The sequence below is a fragment of the Notothenia coriiceps genome, unplaced genomic scaffold (assembly GCF_000735185.1).
Source record: "Notothenia coriiceps isolate Sejong01 unplaced genomic scaffold, NC01 NC01_scaffold00037244, whole genome shotgun sequence".
NCBI lineage: Eukaryota > Metazoa > Chordata > Actinopteri > Perciformes > Nototheniidae > Notothenia > Notothenia coriiceps.
Window position 1 is genome coordinate 10,466,761 of NW_011369945.1, and position 22,491 is coordinate 10,489,251.

The following is a 22,491-nucleotide window of genomic DNA, read 5'->3' on the forward strand; positions in this document are numbered from 1 at the left end:
TGCCCGGAGTTCGGTTATATTCCGAATCGTCATGTCTGATGTCTACCAACCCGTAGTGAATAAACCGTTTTTTTGGCCAGGGGTCAGACGGGAGCAAATAACGAGTACAGAAATATTTTCGGAGAATATTCCTAAAGTAGTGTCCGACACGAGTGTTGGATTAATTAATTTACGTAGGATTTTGATAAGCATTTGGTTCGTCTTCTTCATCAGCCAGCATCCTTGGTATCTGTTGTTCACTGAGTTGATTCTCGCTAAGTAGCCAATATAAGGCTTAGTCATCTTGCCAAATAGTGAGCCTGTGTTGATGTATGGAAACTATGTTAGAACTGGTTTATAAATGGTTCTTAATGATTAATAAAGTGTTTACAACCTAATTCATAACCTAATTATAAACCCTTTATGAATCCTTTATAAGTCTTATTGTAAAGTGGTACCGAAATATGTAATTGCTCTAAAATGACTGATAAATGAAATACCTTGTTTTTATTATGTTCTATAAATGACAAGAAATGTGTATTTTTGTGATTTACATGGTTTTGAACACGGTCTGTTTGCCTTTAGCCAACCAAGCATAATCAAGATCTAAAGTAGGCTCATATTCTCGTACACTTCTATAAAATTAGACTTATTTTGCAACCAGTGGCCCTGCTGGCCATTAGAAATAATGTAGGTTTGAGGAACTTACTCATGTCTTCACTGATCAGACCCGGAGGCTACCTCCACTTTATACAATCTATGTGTGAATGTAAATGAACAGACTCACGGAAAATGAGACAGACATTCATAGCAGGGAACACACACGTGGAATTGATGTCATTAACGATGGCTCATATTCCTCAGGAGGATGCAGCTGCTGAATTGGGACACAGCCCCTGGTTGAGTTAGCAAAATTAATTAGCTACAGCTGAGTACATCTACCCGCAAGAGTTGCCATAGCAGCAGGTTTAATCAATAGTTTCTGCTATTATTTTTCACATGAGATCTCACATGAGCTTGTTAATGCACTTGTAATTAAATAGTTTATAATTAGGACTTCAGTCGTTACAATGTTAATTGTAGTTAAAATAATGTTGGAATATGTACCATCCTCGTTGTGACATGGATACAGTATACAGTATGTGCAAGATTGTTAAAAGTCAACTTAGAAGCATCAACTTCATTTATGGCCCATAATGACTTTCAGCAAGGGTGAGATAAGGACAGAGACGTCTTTGTATTAAGCTTTTAACTGTAATATCTTTATATGGAAATGTATTCAACTAGAGGTCAAGTAAAGTCGAGCAACTGGGAGAGTTTTATCGTTTAAAAAAATCATTTGCATTGAAGGCAGATGCCAAAACGGTTGACTCTGGTGATCACAGAGAGGCATAATGCAATCACGTTTAATTCAGACATAAACAACTGGAGAGTGCTTTTGCCTGAGTGCCCTTCAGGATGGAGTGGGAGCTTTGCGGTTCTTTCGGCAGCCCTGAGAAGTGGAACCACTTCCCAAAAGTTGCGGATGTTTTCACACAATCAGAGAGAAGACAGCAAAAGGTCCTCTGTATTTGGCGAGCTCCTCCGGTTTGTGATGATGGGGGCGGAATGAGCGAGGGAGAGACAGTGCTGTTTTATTCAAATGGTAAATTGTAGTCCTCACAGCTAAAGGAGCTGTTACAAATCCCCCCTTTGCGTCACATCTGACATTTCATTTCACAAGGGCACTGGGGACTGTGGTGGGCAGATGGACTGAGTTTCCTTGAAAGTGGATTTAGAGACAGTCTTCAAAGTGCAGAGTGCTGCATGTTTGGGTCAATGGCTGCCATCCCACATAGGAAAGGTTCATGAACACGACGACCCTTTTTCATACCACATACTTCTTTTTAATACTTGCTGCTAGCCAATATGTGCTCTTTCCGGGGCCGTGCTTCAGTCACCAAGCTGGATAGGATATTATGGAAAACAATGCGATGCTTTTTAAAGGCAAAGTTACTGATTGTTATTCAGGGGCAAGAATAAAGCCATGATTGACATGTCTGAGCATTGCTTCTTTAAATTGATACATACAAGTTAAAAAAGGCCAATTCTGTTTTAATCTTAAGACGTTTTGACTTATTTGTTTTAGAATTTAGTGCAGGAGCCACATTTGAAGTATTTTTCTGTGTTTGTTACGGTACATGTTTTTTGAGTCACTATAGGTGGTGGGCGTGTCATTGGATTTGTGTGGTGACGTTTGTGGTTATATCCGGTTGCTTTTACCTGCGCACTTTGTAATATTCGGAGGGGGAGTGAGCTAGAGAAGGACAATTTTTGTTGACCGCATGCATGCACGCACGCATACAAGAATATACGCATATGGATATGGAATATTGCATTTTTGCTTTGGAAATAAAAGGTCAAACGCATACTTTTAGAAAGACTGAGTTTTTGCGCGTCCACAGTGTTTTTTCTCTTGTTTAGTCCCTCGCGGCACTTTGTTTAAGATTACTGCCGCAATACTTAGGTTCTATATGTCCTCCTTAACTTCCTCAATGCAGAGATTTCAAATACATTTCTTTCAAATTGATTTGTTTTTTCACTTCGTTTTTCTTTGTTCCAGTCATTATTATTTGTCTGAGATGAGAATCTGCATCAGACAGTTCATAAAACCCAGATTTATAAATATCATAATATGGTAACAGCATAAATCAGATTATTTGAATACGAAAAATTGCATTACCAAGCGTATTAGGTTAGAAACTACAATATTCACCAGATTTCATCTAAATTACGGCAAAAACCACGCCCACTTTTGGTATTATTTCCACTTACCTTTACAAATAATTGTGTTGGTTGGACAGATACAGTTATAGGATAAAGGAGCATTTTGATTTATTTTTTTCAATGTAATGAGTTAGCTGCAATATGTACCTTCAAAGCTAGCATACTGGAGCACTTTTACTTAGGTTAATCAAAGCAGAGTTTTTGAAACAAATCGCTTAATGTTACTTCACAGGGTATTTTCAGGGCTGGGTTATAATTATCTCATTTCATGACATAATGTAGTAGTTGTTTCACTGCGAGCGACATCTGTCACATCACACAGACTAATCTAATTATAATTCACTGTTCACAAAGACATTCTGATTCCTGAAGCTTTGAAAACATTAAGATTGTTTTCTTACTACCTGCTTCAGCAGCCTATTTAAAGCAGTTTGAACAAACACATCAATGCTGTCATTTGTCAGAAGAGAAAAGTCTTGAACGTCTATTTATGCAAGCTGCCAGAATAAGATTAGAATGTTTTGTTATTATTATACCGTTTTCTCCCCCGGGGGCCTTTTGTGTTAATTTTCAAGAAGCTGTCTCTAGGTGTTGTATAACCCTTAAATCACATTTTGTGCTTTGCTCATGTTTCAAATGTTGACTAACACAGAAATATAATTATAGCACCGATAGCTGATTTTTGCTGACTGTTGGTGAGCATTGCAGAGAATTGATGTCCGGCATAAAAAAAGGAGGCAACTTTACAGCATGATTGATTAGTTTTGTCCTTTATTGATTATTATCTTGTTTTTATAGTGACAGACAAGTAATGAGAAATTGATTATTTAAGTACATTTTTACCAGGACATTAAAAAATACAGCGGAATGCATTAACAAAAAAAAAACACAATCAAATCAAATCAATGATACTCTAAGTTAGATACAAGAGATAATACAAAGGGAACTGCACATATTTTTGATTAAGGTGCAACTTTGAACACCACCCACATGGCTAAGGAAAAACAACACTTCCTCATAACACAGTAGGTAATTTGCAAATGAATCCCAAATGCTATATATGACTGTTTGTGTCATATATAAACGGGTTTAAAACAGTATTACAACATGCGCCTGTCGCTGATACTGACTGATACTGACTGATACTGTAACATATATAAAATACTCTGCAGCTACTTTAAAACTATTATTATTATTAAAACATATTGGCCACAATACCATATTGTACTCTGAGCCTGTCCTTTAAATGCAACAATGTGGGGCTTTTGAAGGAATTGCTGATTTAAAAAAAAGCAGCCACTGGAGAATGAGTACAATATAATGTGGAGAACACATTGGGTTTTTCAAACAATTCAGACCTCTGTTGGCTGTTGTATGGCCAGGTCAAAGCTTTCAGTCTCGGTAAAATTATGTCAAAATCAAAATGTCATACATTTGCTTAATGTAGTGTTCAGTCTATTTTTGGATTTCCTTGACTTTTGAATGGTCATTCAGGGCGGATATGTTCAGGGTTACACCTGCAAAGTCACGTGCACAATTTGATAAATTAAAGAGGGGAAGGAGGAAAGGACATCCACATGTGAGTGAGATTCCCGTATCCATTAAAATATTAAGTAGGTTAGGAATTAGCACCCATTTACAACATCCGGATATTCGCAGGAAGGACGTGCTATAGTGTAATTGGCTACGCATTACTCTTGATGCGCAGACAGCGGGAGGGCAAGATGTTGATCTGGATGAAAGGTTGAAGAAAAGCACGAGGACGTCACAAAGCTTATTGCCACACTTGTCCATCCCCCATGGCGGATATAATGAGGCCTTGTTTGTGAGGGGAGAAACTTTTCTGCTTGTAAACGGCTGGAAAAATATGTGTGGGAGTTCAGTCAGTGGCAGTGTGTGGGCAGGTTGTGTCTGAATTGGGTTTTAATCAGCGCCATGAACTTTTCTTCATGTTTATATGAAATACTGTTAGGGGACATTCCAGTATTTGGTATTATACTATTTTATTAGTCTTGATTTAATGAGGCCGATACAAAACAGTATCACACGTTAATTATTAAGTCAGATAAAAGCATATTTAGCAACACATCAAAATCCTCACATTTAACTGTACAACTAATTTCAATATATCCTCCACGACCTCCACTGGCTCCCCTTGAATCCTTAAAAAAAGCCTTAAAAAACTAACTTATTCTCTCTAGCTTTCAATCTCTAATCATCAACCTCCGCGCCCCCCCCCCACCACACATTTGACTTCGCAATTGGATAAGGACTTTTGTTTTTGTTGTTCTGATCTGATTTTATGTTAAGCATCATTGAGCATTAGGAAAAGCGCTATAAAAATCGTATTTATTTTTATTAGACCACTTTTTAATTGCAGTCAAATTCATGTTGACGGACTACATTTGTTTGGGACAAGGGAAAAATATTATCTATGAAGTCATGAAATTGATATTCTTTTCCCGATCATTATGCTTCTCTTTTTGATTTCGCCCGTATTTGCTGAACTAGAGGGTGCTTTTTTCGTTTTTTTTAGAAGAGTGGGCGGCTGAGCTTTTTCATTTAGATTTCATAATGTGGATTTTATGAAGCCCTGACACATTGCAACAGTGAGTGAGGCCCATGTAAACAAACTGGAATTGACTAACCCCGGTAATCCCAAAAGGGTTATTAAACTTCCATCATGCCACTTACCTGATAAATAATGTACAAGTAATATACAAATACAAATATTCAAATAGCAGTCTCCTGATTTTCCTGGCCTGTGGATGTGCTGTTGCCTGGATTTATATTTTTACACATCACTCATCCATTATTGCTCAATTATCATAATTCTTTGCTACACAACATTTCGCTAAACTCACATAAATAATAGTTCTGTGTATTTAAGTAAGAGGATAAATCATGATGTAATGTTCTAGCAAAGTGCATAACATATTGTTTCAATTCAAAGTTATGTTTCCATTGTAATGGCCTTGTGGCCCTTAAAACGCCTTAATTGAAATGCACTGGAAATCTCTCTTGTCATTCTGGCTTTCTTTTTTAGTTTCTACTAATGATGTAATTATGAGGAGAGTAAGAGATACATAAGCACATCATGTGAGTCACCTGGGAAACAAGTTGCTGAGATGGATTCACAATCCAATACTCTAATTACAGGAGGAGCCCCATCTGGGACTATGTCTATGTGATTACAGCACACTCACTTATATACATCAAGTAATGTACCACTTGACTGTAAAAGAAAATGTGTGAGTGGCATATATTCTACGTAATGTATTTCTCTACCCCTGTCTCACTCCCTTTTCTGCAGGATAATCTAAATCTGCTGCTAACAGAGGAGGAGATGTACAGCCTCATGGAGACTTTCAAGCAGTGCAAGATCATTCCAGGTGAGTCACCGCAACAAGGTTATAAAATAAATTAAATTTAAAAGTAGGGCATTGGTTCCATTTGTCTAAATCAGGGCGTTTTGGTTCTGTCCCAAGCTTCTGTTTGTGCAGTACCGGATGAAGTATTTTCACAAAAATACTATTGAATCCAACCCCCTTACAGCAATTTTTTGTATTTATACCCTTTTACCGAACAGGCAATCAAATGGAAATGGAAATGAGCCTCTTCTTCGACGTTTAAACGCTGGATACATTAATGTTTCCATGAAAAATTCTTTAGAGTATGGCAGCCTTTTGATGACATATTTCATCAAAGAGTAGTAGGGTATTTAATGTCCTGTCAGAACAGTTACAAATTAGACTTTGTAACCCTAACTTTTTATTATAGTGTTGTTTTGAAATCATTATGTTTATTTCGCTTTTTCCTTATTGTAAATTATTTTTATTAATTGTATTCCAAACAGGTTGATTATATTTCTATATCTCCTAAGCACTGAAACTGAATGCCAAAATCAAAGAGGAACTTTTTGTTTTAAAGTGGCAGGAGGTCTGTCAATTTCTATAAAATATTAAGCAGTTAGAGAATGTTATATGTATTTTAAGGGATGGGAATGTTGGCTGGAGACTCGTACTCTTGTTTGTATATTTCCAGAGACATAATTAGCCCTGTTATCTGTTTGCAATGTTAAACATTAAATAGAGTTGAAACTCAAAACAAGAGGGAATAATGATAGTTAGCTAAAAAAGGATAAATGTCCAACAACAAATATACTGTGTCAGCGTCAAGCCACCGTAATATGAAATCAAATCCCACTGTTTTGTTCCATTGAATATTTTAAGGTTATTTCCAAGTCAGAGTTCTTACATTATTTGCCCCTACCGTTGCTTCTTCCAAATGTGTGGTATCATCCTGCAGCTCTTATAGAGAGCTAACAGTGGGAGGTCATCCTTCCTTCGTAGAGAATGAGTTATGATAAGTTAATTACATATTGACGACCGCTCGGTGGCTAATTAAGTCTGATGTGATGTGTTGTTCCCCGCCGCTGTAGAGTCCTGCATTGTGTCAGACGAGCTTCTGCAGTACCGCCATCATGCATCCAAGCATCTTTTTGACAAGGATCTGACCGATGAGCAGGAGGAGGAAGTCCTGGCCCAGTTTGCGGCGCTGGATCCTGAGAAGAAGGGTCACATCGAGTGGTCGGACTTCCTTTACTTCGAGTCTCTTGTGGTGTTGAAGAAGTTTCGCTCAGAGGTGAGGAATCATGTTGAGCATATTCAAAACATAATAACAAAGCAACTTCTAAACTCAAGGAATTTTCTACAGCATCCAATTGAAGCCTGCAGATTACCTTACGTAAATATTACATGTTATTTAGCTGATGGTTTTGTCCACAGTAGCTTACACACACTCAATACCATTGACTACATGCCTAGGAGCAATTTCAGGTTAAGCATCTTGCACAGAAAGTTTTTTTTCGTAACATGGAGATCTTTAGTGGTCATAGTAAATGAACATGATTGAAGGAGGGAGTCAAGTGACGTAGCGTATAGCGACTAGTCCACATATGGAAATGTTTTGTATGGATGGAAGAGATAGACTTTTGACCCGGAGACCTCAATTCAACTTATAAAAAATGGCGGACTAAACTATGGCCCATACATAATGTCATTTTTAGATGTATGTAGCTAATCTAGGTTACATAATAAATGTACGTATTTAACCAAACCATAATCTTTCCCCTTAACTTAACCAATTAGTTTCAATTAATGTGTTTAAAACTGGGATCATTTCAGAACGCATTAGCAAACAACCTATTCTTTATTTCAGGTATTGCATGTTGGATGTAAAGCACCTATAAAACATATACAAAATGGAGGGTATTATCCTGCTAATAACTTTTGCTAACAAACTGCTAACGAACCGCCAATAACACTTGCTAACAAACTGTCTTGAGCAACCAAACTAAATATAGTTTGTTTACACAAAATGTCTACCTGATCCTCTCTCTTTCACCCAAACAAGGTGTTTGCCAAAGGCAATCCTTCCTCGGGTCGGCCTAAGTACTTTCTAATCAGCCTTGTAGAGAATGCAATAAAAGGTCGTAGACTACTTTATGATGAGGTTAGTGTGTTAGTAGGACTCAGGGCCAAGTCTTCCAGAAATGATGGCTTTCATCCACCAGCCTGAATTACTCATACTCATTGTCACCTTACCGGAGTTCACATTTCGAGCTTTGTTTTCGTCTAGGAGATTACATTAACGGACTGTGTGTGTGTGTCTGGGGTAAAGCAGCGGTTGCTGATTATGTCAGACAGCGCTAATGTGATTGAGAATGATTGAGGCCAAGAATTCGGCACTAAAATACCTAATTTTTTGGTCCCTAAATTACAGCCATCAAAGTCATACAAGGGGAAGGGAGTTAATATGAGTAGGTGCAGGACACCTTATCTCAAAATCTGTTTAATTTCTTCTAGAACTCAATGGTGCGTCTGCTGACCGCCAAGGAGAGGAACACCGCCCGGACAGTGTTCCTGGGTCTGGACCTGGACGAAGACGACGTGATCACAAGGTCAGAATCCCGCCAGGCCCAGCAGTCGTGGTACCACAAACAGAGCAAAGACTCGCAGTCCTGCAATGTGAGGTGAGCAAACCAAAAGAGGGTCAGCATCCCGACACAACATGTTTGAATGCTTTGTGAAAAGTCTAGACTGAGATAAAAAGGCACACGTCTATGCTCACGTCTGGCAGCAGAGTGAGGATCTCATCTGTATGCAAACTGCAGCTGGCAGAGGGAAAAGTGGTGTTGGCTGCGTAGGGAGGGAAGAGAGTCAGAAAGAAGACTGAAAGCAAGATAACAAGCTGTCTACTTTTCACATTACATCATCTCCTTCTGGTTGACATAAGCCACAGTAACAGTGTCCATTTTGATGGCATTGGGGATGACACGCTTCTTTACCAGAACAAAATATAAAATGAGACTACTGAGACTTTTATGTTTTCAGCATCAGTGCAAAAGTGCATTGTCAGTTCAGTGTTAAATCCAGAGCTGAACATATAACTTATAATTCAATTCTAATTGTTTTTGCTGCCATTTCCCATATAACTTGGAATCTTACTTAAACTAGGGTTGTATACAGTAATGGCACCACATCACATTCATGTTACTAATTTATATGTTTTGCCATTTGGACGTAATAAACGTACACATATTTACAATATCTTGTATATTCTGGCCTGTGAAAACTGCTTTTCTCAATATTTCTATGATAATGTGAAAGGTGTCGTTTATAGTGACGAACCTACTGTATGGAGAATGATCACTCGTGCTCCTTTCTGCTTTACGGATCTTATCCATCTGTCCAGCTTTACTGTTTTGGTTCGCAATTACCACTTTTTGTTTTCAGCCCAACAGCGGAAAGACACAAGAAGTAATTAATAAGAAATTAGGGCGAGCTTTTAGCATTAAAAGAGCAATATACTTCCTTTAGAAGATATTAAATCAGGTTGACACAAAAAATGACTCGAGTGATGTACCGTAACTGCTGGATGTGTAACGAAGCAGCTGTTTTCCTAAGAGTTCACTGAATCCTCTGAGTGTAGATACAATGGAAACAGGTTTATTTTAACCCTCTTCAAATCTCTGGTCATGTTGTACACTTATTTAGCAATATATGTTTGTGTTGCTCCAATTCCATCTAATGCAAGTATGACACCCATTCATGAGTTCCATTGCAGCTCTGTATCGCTAAATCCGGCAACTTTTTAGCGGTCCGATCGAATATTGAATTGATATCTCTCTTGTAACTCTAGACTGCTCAAATATTCAGTTTTGTAGCGGACTACGCCACAGTACAGAATGTACAGACACTTCCAGTTTCACTGAGACTTTATAGCTTACAGGACTGTCTCAGAAAATTAGAATATTGTGATAAAGTTCTTTATTTTCTGTAATGCAATTAAAAAAACAAAAATGTCATACATTCTGGATTCATTACAAATCAACTGAAATATTGATTTTTGTTTTTTTAATTGCATTACAGAAAATAAAGAACTTTATCACAATATTCTAATTNATGTCACTCATATGCCGTTGCCCATGGGCGAACGCATCCCTCGCCCAAAAAAAACATGCTGTTGTTCGTAATTCATGGAAAACTCGTTCCAAACTGGCCACCGACTTCTATGAGCTAATGTCGGCCCTCAACAGCTCTACTATCCAATTTATGGGGATGTATCATATGCGTTGCATGGCAACGCGTCCCCTTCGGGGCATATAAACACGTTTGTCCTAATTTCAATGAAAATCGTCAAACGGCACAGATCTTCAGATGATGGCTAATGGTCCGGCGCCTGAACAGCCTCTATGTCAATTAGGCGAATTCCACCATCCTCGCCATGGTTAAACACGGTGTTGTTTAATTCAATGAAAATGGGTCCAAACGGCACCAGCCTCAGACTATCATTAATAGGTCGGCCCCCTCACAGCTCTCGCATCTATGGGATCGGTCCATCATACTGCCGTTTCCATGGCCAGATGCAGTCCCTCGCCCAAATAATACGATGTTGTGTAAATAAATGCGAAAATGCGCCCAACCGGCACAGACTTCAGACATACCATTAATGCGTCCCGGCCCTCAATAGCTCTATGTCAATATATGGGGGATGTCATCATTTGCCGTTCGCCATGGCGACATGATCCCTCGCCATTAAACAGGGTGTTGTCGTAATTCAAATGGAAAATGTCCAAAACGGCCACCAGACTTCAGGACTATCATTAAAGGCCGCCCTCAACAGCTCTATGCCACATATGGGAGATCATCATATGCAGTTGCTCCATGGCGACAGATTCCCTCCGCCAGAAACACGGTGTCGCTTTACTCCATGAAAATGGTCCCAAACGGCACCAGACTTCAGATGATGGCTATGGTCCGGCCCTCACAGCTCTACGCCAATGTATGGGATCTCACCATGCCGTCTTCTCATTGGCAACGCATCCTTCGCCAAAAAATACCATGTTGTGTAAGTCAATGGGAAAATCGTCCAAAACAGCACCAGCTTCAGACTATCATAATGGTCCGGCCCTCACAGCTCTATGTCAATTATGGGAGGTATCATATGCCGTGCCATGGAAACGTATATCTTCGCCAAAAAATACAATGTTGTTTTAATTCAATTGGAAAAATCGTTAAACAGCACCAGACATTCAGGACTCATCATTAATGGTCCGCCCTCAACAGCACCTATGTTCAAATTAGGGATGTCATCATATGCCGTTGCTATGGCGACAGATTCCGCGCAGAAATACGATGTTGTTGTAATTTATGAAATCGTACCCAAACTGGCGCCAGACTTTCATATGATGGCTAATGGTGCGGCCTCAACAGCTCTCCCAATTAGGGATGTCATCAGTATGCCTGCCATGGCGACACGTCCCATCCGAGATCGGATAAGAGAACTCAGAGTTATCCTCTTCATCTCTCCGTATAGTGGAAAAACGTCAAAAGCTCCAGGACATCTCCGCTGATGGAACTAACGGTGAGGTCCCAGTTAGGAGCCTCAAGTATGACACAGTGCGTTTTCCGCTGTCGCCATGGCAACACACCTGTCGTCGTTGACCCCGATCTGATAAGTCGCGGGTCTCACATGTCCGCGACGGTCAACACTTACATGTGATTGCCAGGGTGGCACAATCTACGGACATGAAGCACGGTCTGTCTCGAAAGGCCAGCTTGGATGCTCCTAGCCGTCGGCGGGAGCTCTTACAGCGTTGAAACGATTGCAGCCATGAACACATCTACTGCATATTATGAGATGTGCTTCGAAGCGAGAAGAGGTGTTTGCATGACGACAGCGATCGTACTCGCGAGCAAAGACAAGGCAATGATTTCTGCTGTAGACTCCAAGATACATCTGGATCCGGATTGGCTTGAACTGTGCCACGTTTGCCAACGGCCGCCGAGTCGCGAGGCCACCTATCGCACACATCGCACCGTAGCGGCAAGAGCCTTGAGAACGTCGAGCCTCGCTCTACGCTGCTTGCAGTTTAATTATGACAGTATGTATTTATATAACTGTAAAGATCAGTAATTATGCCCCAATTGCTATTGATACATCAGCATTATACCAAGTCAGCTAATGTATATATAATCTGTACAGTCATCCTTTAAACTGTATTATACAAGTGTAATGCCTTGTATTGCTAAACAATTAAGATAGAACTTAATTGTATAGCTAATTTACAGTTACCAATAGTTATGTACCACTTAACTCAATATACACTTGCCCTTAGCTCGTAAAACACAGGAGGTATGGAAACTAAGAACACCATATGTGACCTGCTCTATCGAAATCAGTCGCATTGACCCGAACACACATTTTGAGTTGTATACACTGCTGGAAAGAGGAGATTCCTAGCTTTCTAATGATATCAGGATTGTTTTTGTACTCCAAATATTAAGCGAAATATGTCACATTATATAATGACTGTCACCGAGTCATCATTTTGAGAAAAAGGCCTTCAAAGTTTTCTCTTCTCTGGAATCCATCGATCTGATTGATTATTAGCGGAGCAAATGATCAAAATACTACGGAGGGAAGATATTTTCGTTTGGATTGCTGGTCTGGGAGAAGCTCGCAAGTGTGTGTGTGTGTGTATACGTGTGTGTGTGTTTGTGTAATTTTGCGTTTGTGTGTATTGCGTTTGTTTCCCGGGGGAAACCCTCACGAGAAACACCGGCTGTTGTTATGCCTGCTGTGACGTTAAGTTACTCCGTTCTCCGCTTGTAATTATGCCGTTACAAGCTTCAAAGTTGTATTTATCATCTGAATTTGCCGAAACAAGTTTAATATTCTGAAAGCCAAGACTTTGTTTTAATTGAAATCAGATGAAAACAAACTGTAACGGACCCTGCCGTGTTATTTATGATTACTCTACGCTTACATTCATAATGTCAGCCGGAGGGAGGGGGAGCGGCGCTGCGGAAGAGCAGATTGCCTGTCATCTCCCTTTACAAGCTTAAAGAATGTATTTATCGTGTGAGTTTGGAAATAAAAGTTTCATATTCTGAAAGCCAAGACTTTGTTTGTTTAAAATCAAACAAAACACCCGAACCCCTAAAAAATAGTTTTTTATGCAAATCCACGTTTATTTTGAAATGAGCCGTTGCGACTTCCGAGTGATTTCGATAGAGCGGGTCACATATATTCTTGAATGATAGAATAGATCTAGAAAGAAATACATATAAACAAATATTGGAATCCTTTTTTCTATAATACCCAGTTAATAATTTCAATATGTGTTTTTTTCAGCACTCACCTGACATGTCGGAGCATTTCTGCGAGTCCACCATTAGAGCTTCGAACACCTCAAAGTCTGTTTTCTTCACCTGGATGAGGTTGTTCACTGTCCCAAGCTGACTGGTTACAACAGGCTGTGGGGAAACACAGCGACCAGACACGATATCATTTCTATGATGAAAAACTAGTTTCATAAAAACAAAAAAACATGTTTACATGCAAATAACATGTTAACATTGAACAATAGCAGATAAATAAGCAGGGCATTTAACTGTCTCCTACTCCGCAATTTCTTATTTGATGACTGTAAAAATGATCACCAAGTCCATTATAGTTTCTTATGTAATGCTGACCTCGGTCGGGTCGTGGGTCCACTGGCCATCCACATAAAACTTGTACTGATGCTCCCCTTCAGGTAGATCAACAATAGTCACAAAGGTGTTCTGACTTTGACACAGATGACAGGAGGGAACATTTAGTGAGGTAACACAGTACTTCTCTTTAAAACATCAACCACTATAAAGGCGCTATTAATACAACAAACTTAATCTAGTGACAATACAATGTGCTATTTTGGGCACCAACAAAATCTGAGCTGGCCTGTATTTTAAAAACTGTAAAGATCTTTCCATTGATTAACTAGTAACGAATATAGACTAGAATATAGGAAATGTAAAACATATTTCAACCACATCCCAAGTACACTACACTATGGAGTTTATGGCGCCCCCTCACCTTCTGATGAGGGGAATCTTGTTGGCCCAGTTGTTGAAGGATCCAGAGATGTACACCTCCCTGCCGTCTCCGGTCCAGCGAAACACTGTCGGTCGGTCTAAAGTTGGCCCTTTGTCATCTGCTTCTAAGTCTTGCTGCCATGCGAGGAACTCCTCTTTCTCTAACGGAGCCTAAAATACCCATAAAACCACCATTGTTAATAGAGTGGTGCAGGAATGAGTCCTTAACCTGGACCTGAGTTAACATTGGTGTACTTCCTGGTTCCCATGTATTGAAGTCAACGTGTTTTTTAACAATGTTTTTTATCAGATGCATGAAAGTAGTTAAATACAAGATTTTTTACCTTTTAAAAAAAGGCGGATGCTAAAAAGTGACCAAATGAGATTTTTACTAACTGTAATAACGCTGAACATTACACGCCTTTATCTTAGCGGTGGTGACTTTAATATCATTACTTTAGCTCTTTTCTTCTGCCTATTGCATTTATGCTTTAACAACTATAAAATAGGTGTTCATATGTGGATATTTTCCTGCTGAACAAAATGTGTAAGACTCATAAATGTGTGTTTGCCATAGATCTTATTTTCTGCAATAGTCCAAACTCCTATTGGCTTTTTGTTGTTTTCTTGCAATGCTTTGTTTACAAAAACACGGCAACACTGCGCCGCTCTCTGACCTTTTCTAAAGTCCTCACAACAGGTTATTCAGACAACTTACTTTCATATCTTCACCATGAAAAATATCTGCGTCTTCCGGGCTGTCCATCAGGATCTTTGGCCCGCCTCCCTCCTTGTTTCCCCGGCTGTCCCTCCGCTGAGCCTTTTCCCCATGGCCCATGGCCGCCCTCTCGCTGCTTGTATTCCCCATGGCGATGTGTCTTCTAGGAGGCTGGAGCAAGGTCACTGTGTGGGGAAGAAACAGAGAACACCGCACACATTCTTTTTTTAAATAAGGTCATTAATCATTCATAGCTGCTGCTGGAGAACCAGCTACAAACGCTTCTTTTGAAGACCTCATCACTCACGTAAGATAAAAAAAGTGTTACACCTTGGGCACTATTTAGAGTGATTTACAATGTGGAACAGCAGAATAGGTTCAGTCAAATGAGTGGATAGCAAATTACAAGCAGCAGTTGGTCGGAACCATGTGAAATGGACTTGACAGGCTTATGATGTACTCCACTTCAGAGGAGACGTGGCCCTTTTTACTACCCTACATCATCTGACAGCTACCTTTAACACTTGTTTGCAGAATGGGGCTTTATAAACAACAGGAAACTGAAAAGTAGTCAGTCACTCTATATTAAAAACCTTTTTTGAGAAAATCAAACATATCTCACAATCAACTCCTACTTGGAATTGGCTTTATTATTCTTATATTGTTTATATTTGTATTCTATGTGTTACAGCTCCATGTAAAACGTCTTGCTGCACTACCAGCTGTGGTACTAAGCAATGGTAACATAACCTTGACAAAAAAAGAGGCAGACATGTTTTTTAAAGTAATGGATTACCTATTTCCAGGACGTTTCAAGTCAGTGGAATTCAGTTTCATACCGACACCAAGTAGGTGACATTGAAAACTGACTGGAAGGTGCACTGTTTAACAGCAACAGGATATTTACACACACTTGTTGAGATATATTTTGTTCAGTTATAGGTTAACATGTGATCAATGTGTGAGTCTAAATGGAGTTCAGCGTCTTAATCTGGCTCAAACACTATATGCATACAGTATACACTTAGTGGCCACTTTTATAAGGTGCATATGTACAATTTAGTACAATCAAAAACAGTTATGCCTTTAATTATCCTTTTTTAGTTCCTCCTGTAATGTTATGTTGCCCTTATATAGTGGCGTTAAGTCAATTAAAGGTTTAACATTGAGGCAATAATCAAATTTAAGAATAAGTAACGGCTTTGCTTTAACTGCATTCCTGTTGATGAAGGCTACTTTCCACTGCTGATATAATCTGTGAGTACTGTTTACACCTCTAGTAATGGTATAATAACAACCTTAGTGAGTGAGACGATAATATATAATCACATGTTGTATTATGCAGCCTTTAAATTACTGTTATTATCTACCTTTATAGTGCTTTGGTGGACTGCATTTCAATTGAACATGCAACGCAAAATTATGTTGACGTTAGCCCCTAAAGGTAGGGACCCCCGGATGGCTAACGTTACATTTGCTCATCTACCTGGTTGGGAATAATAGCTTTATTAGCAAGTAACTACTAAACGGTAGGTTCTTTAGTTTGACTCATATCTGAGGCAATAGGAGGTACCGTGTTGTTTACTAAAGCTAACAACAGCTAGCAGCTAGCCTCAGTGTGTTCTGCAGCGGCTGGACGTCCTGCTAACGCAAACATACTAGCTGCTGATACTAGCTGCGACATAGACCTAATTCTCATTTGACAAACGAAAACAACGAATGCACAATGATAAATACTCGTATTCGGTGAGCTTTTTACCTGAGAAGCTTTTCGAAAGTATCCTTGTTAGCTTAACTGTCCCATTTTATTATGGATAGAAAACAAAACATGTGTCACACTGAATAGCCCTAACCCTCACCTAGTGTGCGCAGGCGCAGTGGATTGACAATAAATAAACATGATACACTTTAACATGTGACTTCTGAATTCTCACAAAATTATATTATATTTTTTGACCATATGCACTCGTTTTTGTTTAAACAGCTAACCTATCTGGCTGTAGTTTTTTAATGATGATTCTATTTGAAAGGTTGAAGCACTGACATGTAATTGCATATATTGGCCACTAGGTGGATGCATGGGATAAGTAGAGTGATGATGTACAGCTCTTTGTGTTTGGTGAAGATAAAAGCCTTCATTTATAATGTAGATACTTCAAAGAAAATGTAAAAATGCCATTGTTACAAATAGCATCCAAACAAATGTATATGATACATCGGCACACTTTCTTAAAATGTGATCTACATACACAGCCACAAAAAATCTGTCAGGAAATGTGTCAATTCTGCTAAGAAAATGTTGGCATAGGATGAAGAACATAGAACAATTAAGATAATGGTATGCCTGTAAATATCCATGTATACCCATACTGTACATATTATAGGTTATTGTGTGTTATGTAGGGCTATAACATTGTACACAATGTTATAGTAATGTTGAACAATTATTTGATATTAGGGTCTGTAGTTCTTAATGTCATGCCACTCATTAATGATTTATTTGAGCTACCGATAGTATTTTTATCCTAATTAAGGCTGCAGATGGACAAAGAAAAAACAACAGCTTTGCGTCAGTCTTGACATTTAGGATGAGGGCATGTTGCCATTCACATAAGAAGTCTCTACGTGGCCTTTAAACTGTGGAGGTCCAGCTGTAACAATGCCTTATAAGGTTATAAGGCCACACTTTGCTTTCTATGAGTTCCTTAAATATCACACTTTAGAGACAAGATGATGAAGCACATTATTTAGTCTCATGTCAGGAAGCTAAATCTCATCCTAAGTCGACTGCAAGACAGCACTAAACACGTAGCTGTTGCTCTGTCTATTTGAATGCTTAGCCTCCAGCATTTTCTCTTAACAGCTTATTGGGAACGTGTGAACTGTGTTTTCAGCTTGCAGAGTTGTGTTGAGCGGCAGCAATGTCTTTTTTATCTTTGTTTTGTCCCCTCACCATTTGCTTACTAACTGCGCCGATTCTCTATTCCTCAAACTTTGCCACAGATTTTATTTAACTAATGATGTTCACTCCCCAAACGGCACTCCAACAACCTCCAGGCACAGTTTGCTTCTGGCACATAATGAGGAGCTAAATTAAAATGTGTCCAGCAGAGATATGTGCACTGCATGGCCGTTGGATTTCACTGGACCATTTGAAAACAGAAGAAACTACATTTCACAAGGCCCTATTATTTATCGTGTCAGAGCAAACACAGACCCAAATGATGGGCATGGTCACAGTCGATTGCAGTGCGCACATTTTATACCACGACAGCTGTTCAATTATAGAGGTTTCATTTTTCCCTCCACAGCCTTAATGCTTACAAAAGCCAGCTTATATTGTTGGTTTCACCTCAGATGGCTTCTTATCTGGGATAAAAAAAAGCACTTTTATGACATATGCAATCAAGAGCTCAGTTTATGTTTGATAAAAATGTATATGTGCATGTTTTTAGAGTATGAACTTTAACAAGGGCCCTTAGGTATTGCGAGAGGCATGGTAGACGGCCATCAACAAACCAGACGGCTGTGGGTCACGACAGCAGAAGAGAGTGGGCTTTAAGAATGAAGTCAGCCTGGCTGGTGGAGGTGGGATGTGATGTTTTTTTGCTTGCATGTGGAGGTGGATCTAAAAATGTTTTGGCAAGATGGTAAGGCATGTTGATAAACAGTTGGTAATGGTAGAACAAGGACTGAGGTGGGAGTGCGTTAACCCTGTCTTGGATTACTTTATTACTTCAAAAGCTGTCTTTTCTTGGGTTTTAATGGATCGTGAATAGAGCCCCCATTTAACATTCCACTTATCTATTAGAATAAATAAATTGACACTGACTCCCAAAACAACACATAACACTGTTCTATTTATCGTTGTGAAAGTGAACTCTTTGTAAAGGCTTGAAAAACGTATTAGTTGTGTTAAGGCAGTTAAAGTACAATGAAAATACTTATTTACATTTAGACAATCAAGAAACTTGGCAATGTTTGTTGATTTAAACTACCTGGTTATGTTTAGGCATTGAGACAATTTGCATATATGTAGGCTAAAAACACTACTTGGTTCAGGCCATAAAACAACTTTGTAGGTTTATGAGAAGATCGTGGCTTGGGCAAAAGCTATGTGCAAGACATCGTTTTTAAATGCGTGGGGTACAACGCTATGTAGTTATAGTACAAAGAAAGCTGTGACTTTATAATAAAAAGTAAATTTTTTGATTCACAGAAAGACAAAATAGCTTAGCATTGGTGATGCAGAGCTGGTTTGTTGATAACATTACGCTCATGTTTTACTTCTGCTGATTGCATTTAGCCTTCAAAACACGAAGTGGTGTTAATATGTGGAGATTATCCTGCTGAACAAAAGGTGGCAAGTATCATAAATGTGTGTTTAAAACAGAGATTATTTTTCCGCACCAGAATCCAATGGAAAAATCCCATTGCTTTTTTACAAGGGACCCACCACACTTATATTTCATCATTATTAATAGATATTTTAGAAGACTTTCAATATTTATCACCTGAATTTCCACTTTGATAGAATCTCACTCCAAAGCCGAAACAACCTAACCCTAAAGCCTAAACTTGGAGAGCTCTCAAAGCCTCATTAGAAATCATGGCCAACGGACCTGTTGATGAACTCCGTGATGCAGATGTGCTGACATTTTGCTTTCTGGCACGCTTCCCCAGAACCATGACCCACCGTCACAGTTGTTTACCATCACTCCTCCCCTGCTGAGTAAAGACAACACACAGCAGCCGCCAACAGCACCTCAGCCAACAGCTAGCCCTGATATGTTCTCTGTAGGACACGCCAGATAACCTTTCTACTGTGCCCCTCTGGATGATTACACATGGGGGGGCGATGACTCACAAACCAGCACTTGTTGTTTTGGCACTCTTACAGGCTCACATCTGTGCAGGCACAGATGACGCACTTGAATTCATGAAATTGTTCCTCTGTCAAACACTGAATAAAACCATGTTTAATTAAAGTGCTTACAGTTGATTATCTTCCCTATTTTCCCAACAACATGAAACAGGTTTTGGTCCATGCTACTTATTTTTAACCCTTCTTAGCATTTTAACCAACATGAAATGGGTTCCAGAGCACAGCGTTTTACTGTGACCTTAGAAAATTGCTAATTTTGGGGAAATGGTTAATAATTTGTTCACACTGGAAAAAAGAAGAACAACAGGATGGAAAATATTACGTTTTATTTTTTAGAAGGCTCAGCGTGTGTGTGTTTCTTTGTTTGTTGATCCTGTCCTACCACCGTTTCTATAGCTCCTATACCTTTTCATCTACACATCTGTTTCCAATCAGTCTCGTTAGTCCCGCCTTGCTCCCAGAGTTTTTCACAGCCAATCAGCTTCGTGCCTGCTCTCCTGTCTTACCCTCATCTGAGCTTCTTCTCCCTTATCTCCACCTGCACTTCATACCCTCATCAGATGTGTTTGTATTTGAGTGCTGCTGGTTACATTTCAATCTTTGTTTGATCCTTGGCTTTGTTCTGATAACTGTTGCCTCCACAAACCTTGAAAATAAAGTTATTACTTCCAGTTTTTGTAGCTTTTAGTCTTGGGTCCACCTTTTTCACTCTTTCTCGTCAACTAATTAAAGATGGATCGATTTACTGTTGGTATTTGAAATCAATGGGAAACACTGGGGGCATTTTTTGTATTTCATATTTTTTACATCTATTTTTAAATAAATGCTCAACTAATCACGTTTTTTGAGAGGGGGTTGAGCACGTAAAACAACACAGAGGCTCTATTGTCCAGAAGGCAAATGTTATTGACTTTAACCTTGACAAAGGCAATGCATAGTATAATCATTGATGGTGGTCTGCAACTTCATTAAGCATTTATTTATAGGGATTGGTTAGCAATAAGCTTGGCTATCAGGGGGAACATTTAGTAAGGATACCCACCTACGGCCTGTATAGTAGTGATTGTGAGATGAAGCCTTATTAAGCTTTCCAGCCAATTGATTCGCAAATGGTTCGATACAAGCCTCGATACACGCTTCACCAAAAACATCCTGGATTACTCGAACCACGCTCAGAAGCCTTGGCGCAGTAAGTAACATCACTAGTATTTATTTACCTGTCACATCCAAAGCCCTAGACATTTATTACTCAGCAGGAAATGAACATTTCACACTGTTTGCTTCTAAACCTGATATATAAATTACATCTTGTAGAAATGTGCTGTGGTCTGCTAGAAGTTTAAATTGGAACTTTTTGTTGTATGGATAGTTCCACTGACACATCTGTGAAACCAGTCTCAAGTCAATGTCCTCAGTAAATTCAGGTTAAAGATTGAATGTTAAAATGTTCTTACCCCACTGGCAGATTTAATTATTTGTTTAAGAAAAGACACAAAATACTATTGCTCTGTATGTGTGTCTTATTATTGATACAGTCAGTAAGAGTTTATTAAAAAAGATATTTTATGTTAAAGAACAGAGCAAGACAATCGACACAAAAGTGGTGACACTGCTTCCACTGTTTTATGTGCTGCTGTTTTAAATACATGGCCTATGATCAAACTGTCAAGTCAACTTAAAATGTCACCCCTTTTCAACTTTTGTCTCCGCTCTCTGAAAGTGTACTAGGCCTTTTCTGAGGCATACAGAGCGGACCATAAGCTGGAAATCCCATCTGACAGGAAGGCTGCATCTTGGAGCTTAAACAAGTATTTCTTATCATCCCAGTAATTCGTGAGGCTGTTTGGGTGGGACAACCTTGGATTATTTCACAGTGCAGCTTTCACTTTTGACTCAGCATTTAATGCAGCAATTAGCCCGGTCAAGAACCACATCATCAAATCTGTTATGAAACAATTACATAACATCCTCATATAAATGATTTCTCTCCCACACACACTCTTCTCAATTATGTGTGTCTTTTTATCTCTTCCTCTTCTGCTTTGTATCTGTGTCTTTCTACCTGTTTTTCTTAATTTATGGAGAATCTCCAGCTGAATGTTCTTCTCTTTATTTTACTCACAGATACAAATGTAACATATGCTTCAGGGCAGAAGACACTTTATAGCTATGCTTTTTCTTTTTAATGCTTCACAAATATAGTAAGATAAAACTTAATTATCCACTCTCACGAAAATATGTCTTGTATTTCATGCTCCAAACAATTATTTGAATAACATTAAACCACTACAAAACCATCTGCAAGGCAAATGTTTCCCCACCACCAGACATAGAGTTACTTTTCAGAAAACAGTATCAACTCTGAATTCCAACACCCATATAAACATGGTACTAACCAAGTACATATTTAACACAGAAGATGACTGGTTAAAACAAACAGAGAGAAAGTTAATGATGGGTACGGCTGAGGATTCAGTCTAGCTTGTTATATATAGAACATGAGGTACTACCTGGTTAATTTAAATTGTTAACAATCGATTGAATGAAATTGTATTGATCAAAGAGACAACAATGTTTGGAATGATTCTTATCCTGTCAAATATGAAACAAATAAACTAGAATGCGAGGGTTCCTCAGGGCAGCTGTCCAGGGCCTCTCCTGTATTCCATATTTACAAACGATCTGCCATGTGTATTAACAAATGCATCCATGCCTTTGTA

General features: G+C 39.0%; 4 protein-coding genes across 4 annotated transcripts in view; 2 read left to right on the forward strand and 2 right to left on the reverse strand.

Moving 5' to 3' along the window:
* The window catches only part of phf24 (PHD finger protein 24), a 24,226-nt gene extending 15,134 nt beyond the window's left edge, over positions 1-9,092 (forward strand). The window contains exons 4-6 of the mRNA XM_010793475.1: positions 6,059-6,137; positions 7,187-7,389; positions 8,613-9,092. Of these exons, the coding sequence (XP_010791777.1) occupies positions 6,059-6,137; positions 7,187-7,389; positions 8,613-8,783 (453 nt within the window). The 3' untranslated portion in view covers positions 8,784-9,092. The remainder of the gene's footprint in view (positions 1-6,058; positions 6,138-7,186; positions 7,390-8,612) is intronic.
* Positions 1-22,491, forward strand: part of angpt2b (angiopoietin 2b) — a 510,244-nt gene that overhangs the window by 290,550 nt on the left and 197,203 nt on the right. The window lies entirely within an intron of this gene.
* arhgef40 (Rho guanine nucleotide exchange factor (GEF) 40) overlaps positions 1-22,491 on the reverse strand; it is a 146,410-nt gene that overhangs the window by 81,438 nt on the left and 42,481 nt on the right. The gene's annotated exons all lie outside the window — the stretch shown is intronic.
* On the reverse strand, positions 8,842-16,748 carry LOC104965153 (5'-AMP-activated protein kinase subunit beta-1-like). The gene is made up of 6 exons (XM_010794111.1): positions 16,646-16,748; positions 14,887-15,071; positions 14,170-14,339; positions 13,788-13,881; positions 13,454-13,568; positions 8,842-8,945 (listed from the first exon to the last, which is right to left on the reverse strand). The coding sequence occupies exons 2-6, from the start codon at positions 15,034-15,036 to the stop codon at positions 8,842-8,844; spliced, it is 633 nt and encodes a 210-aa protein (XP_010792413.1). The 5' UTR covers positions 15,037-15,071; positions 16,646-16,748.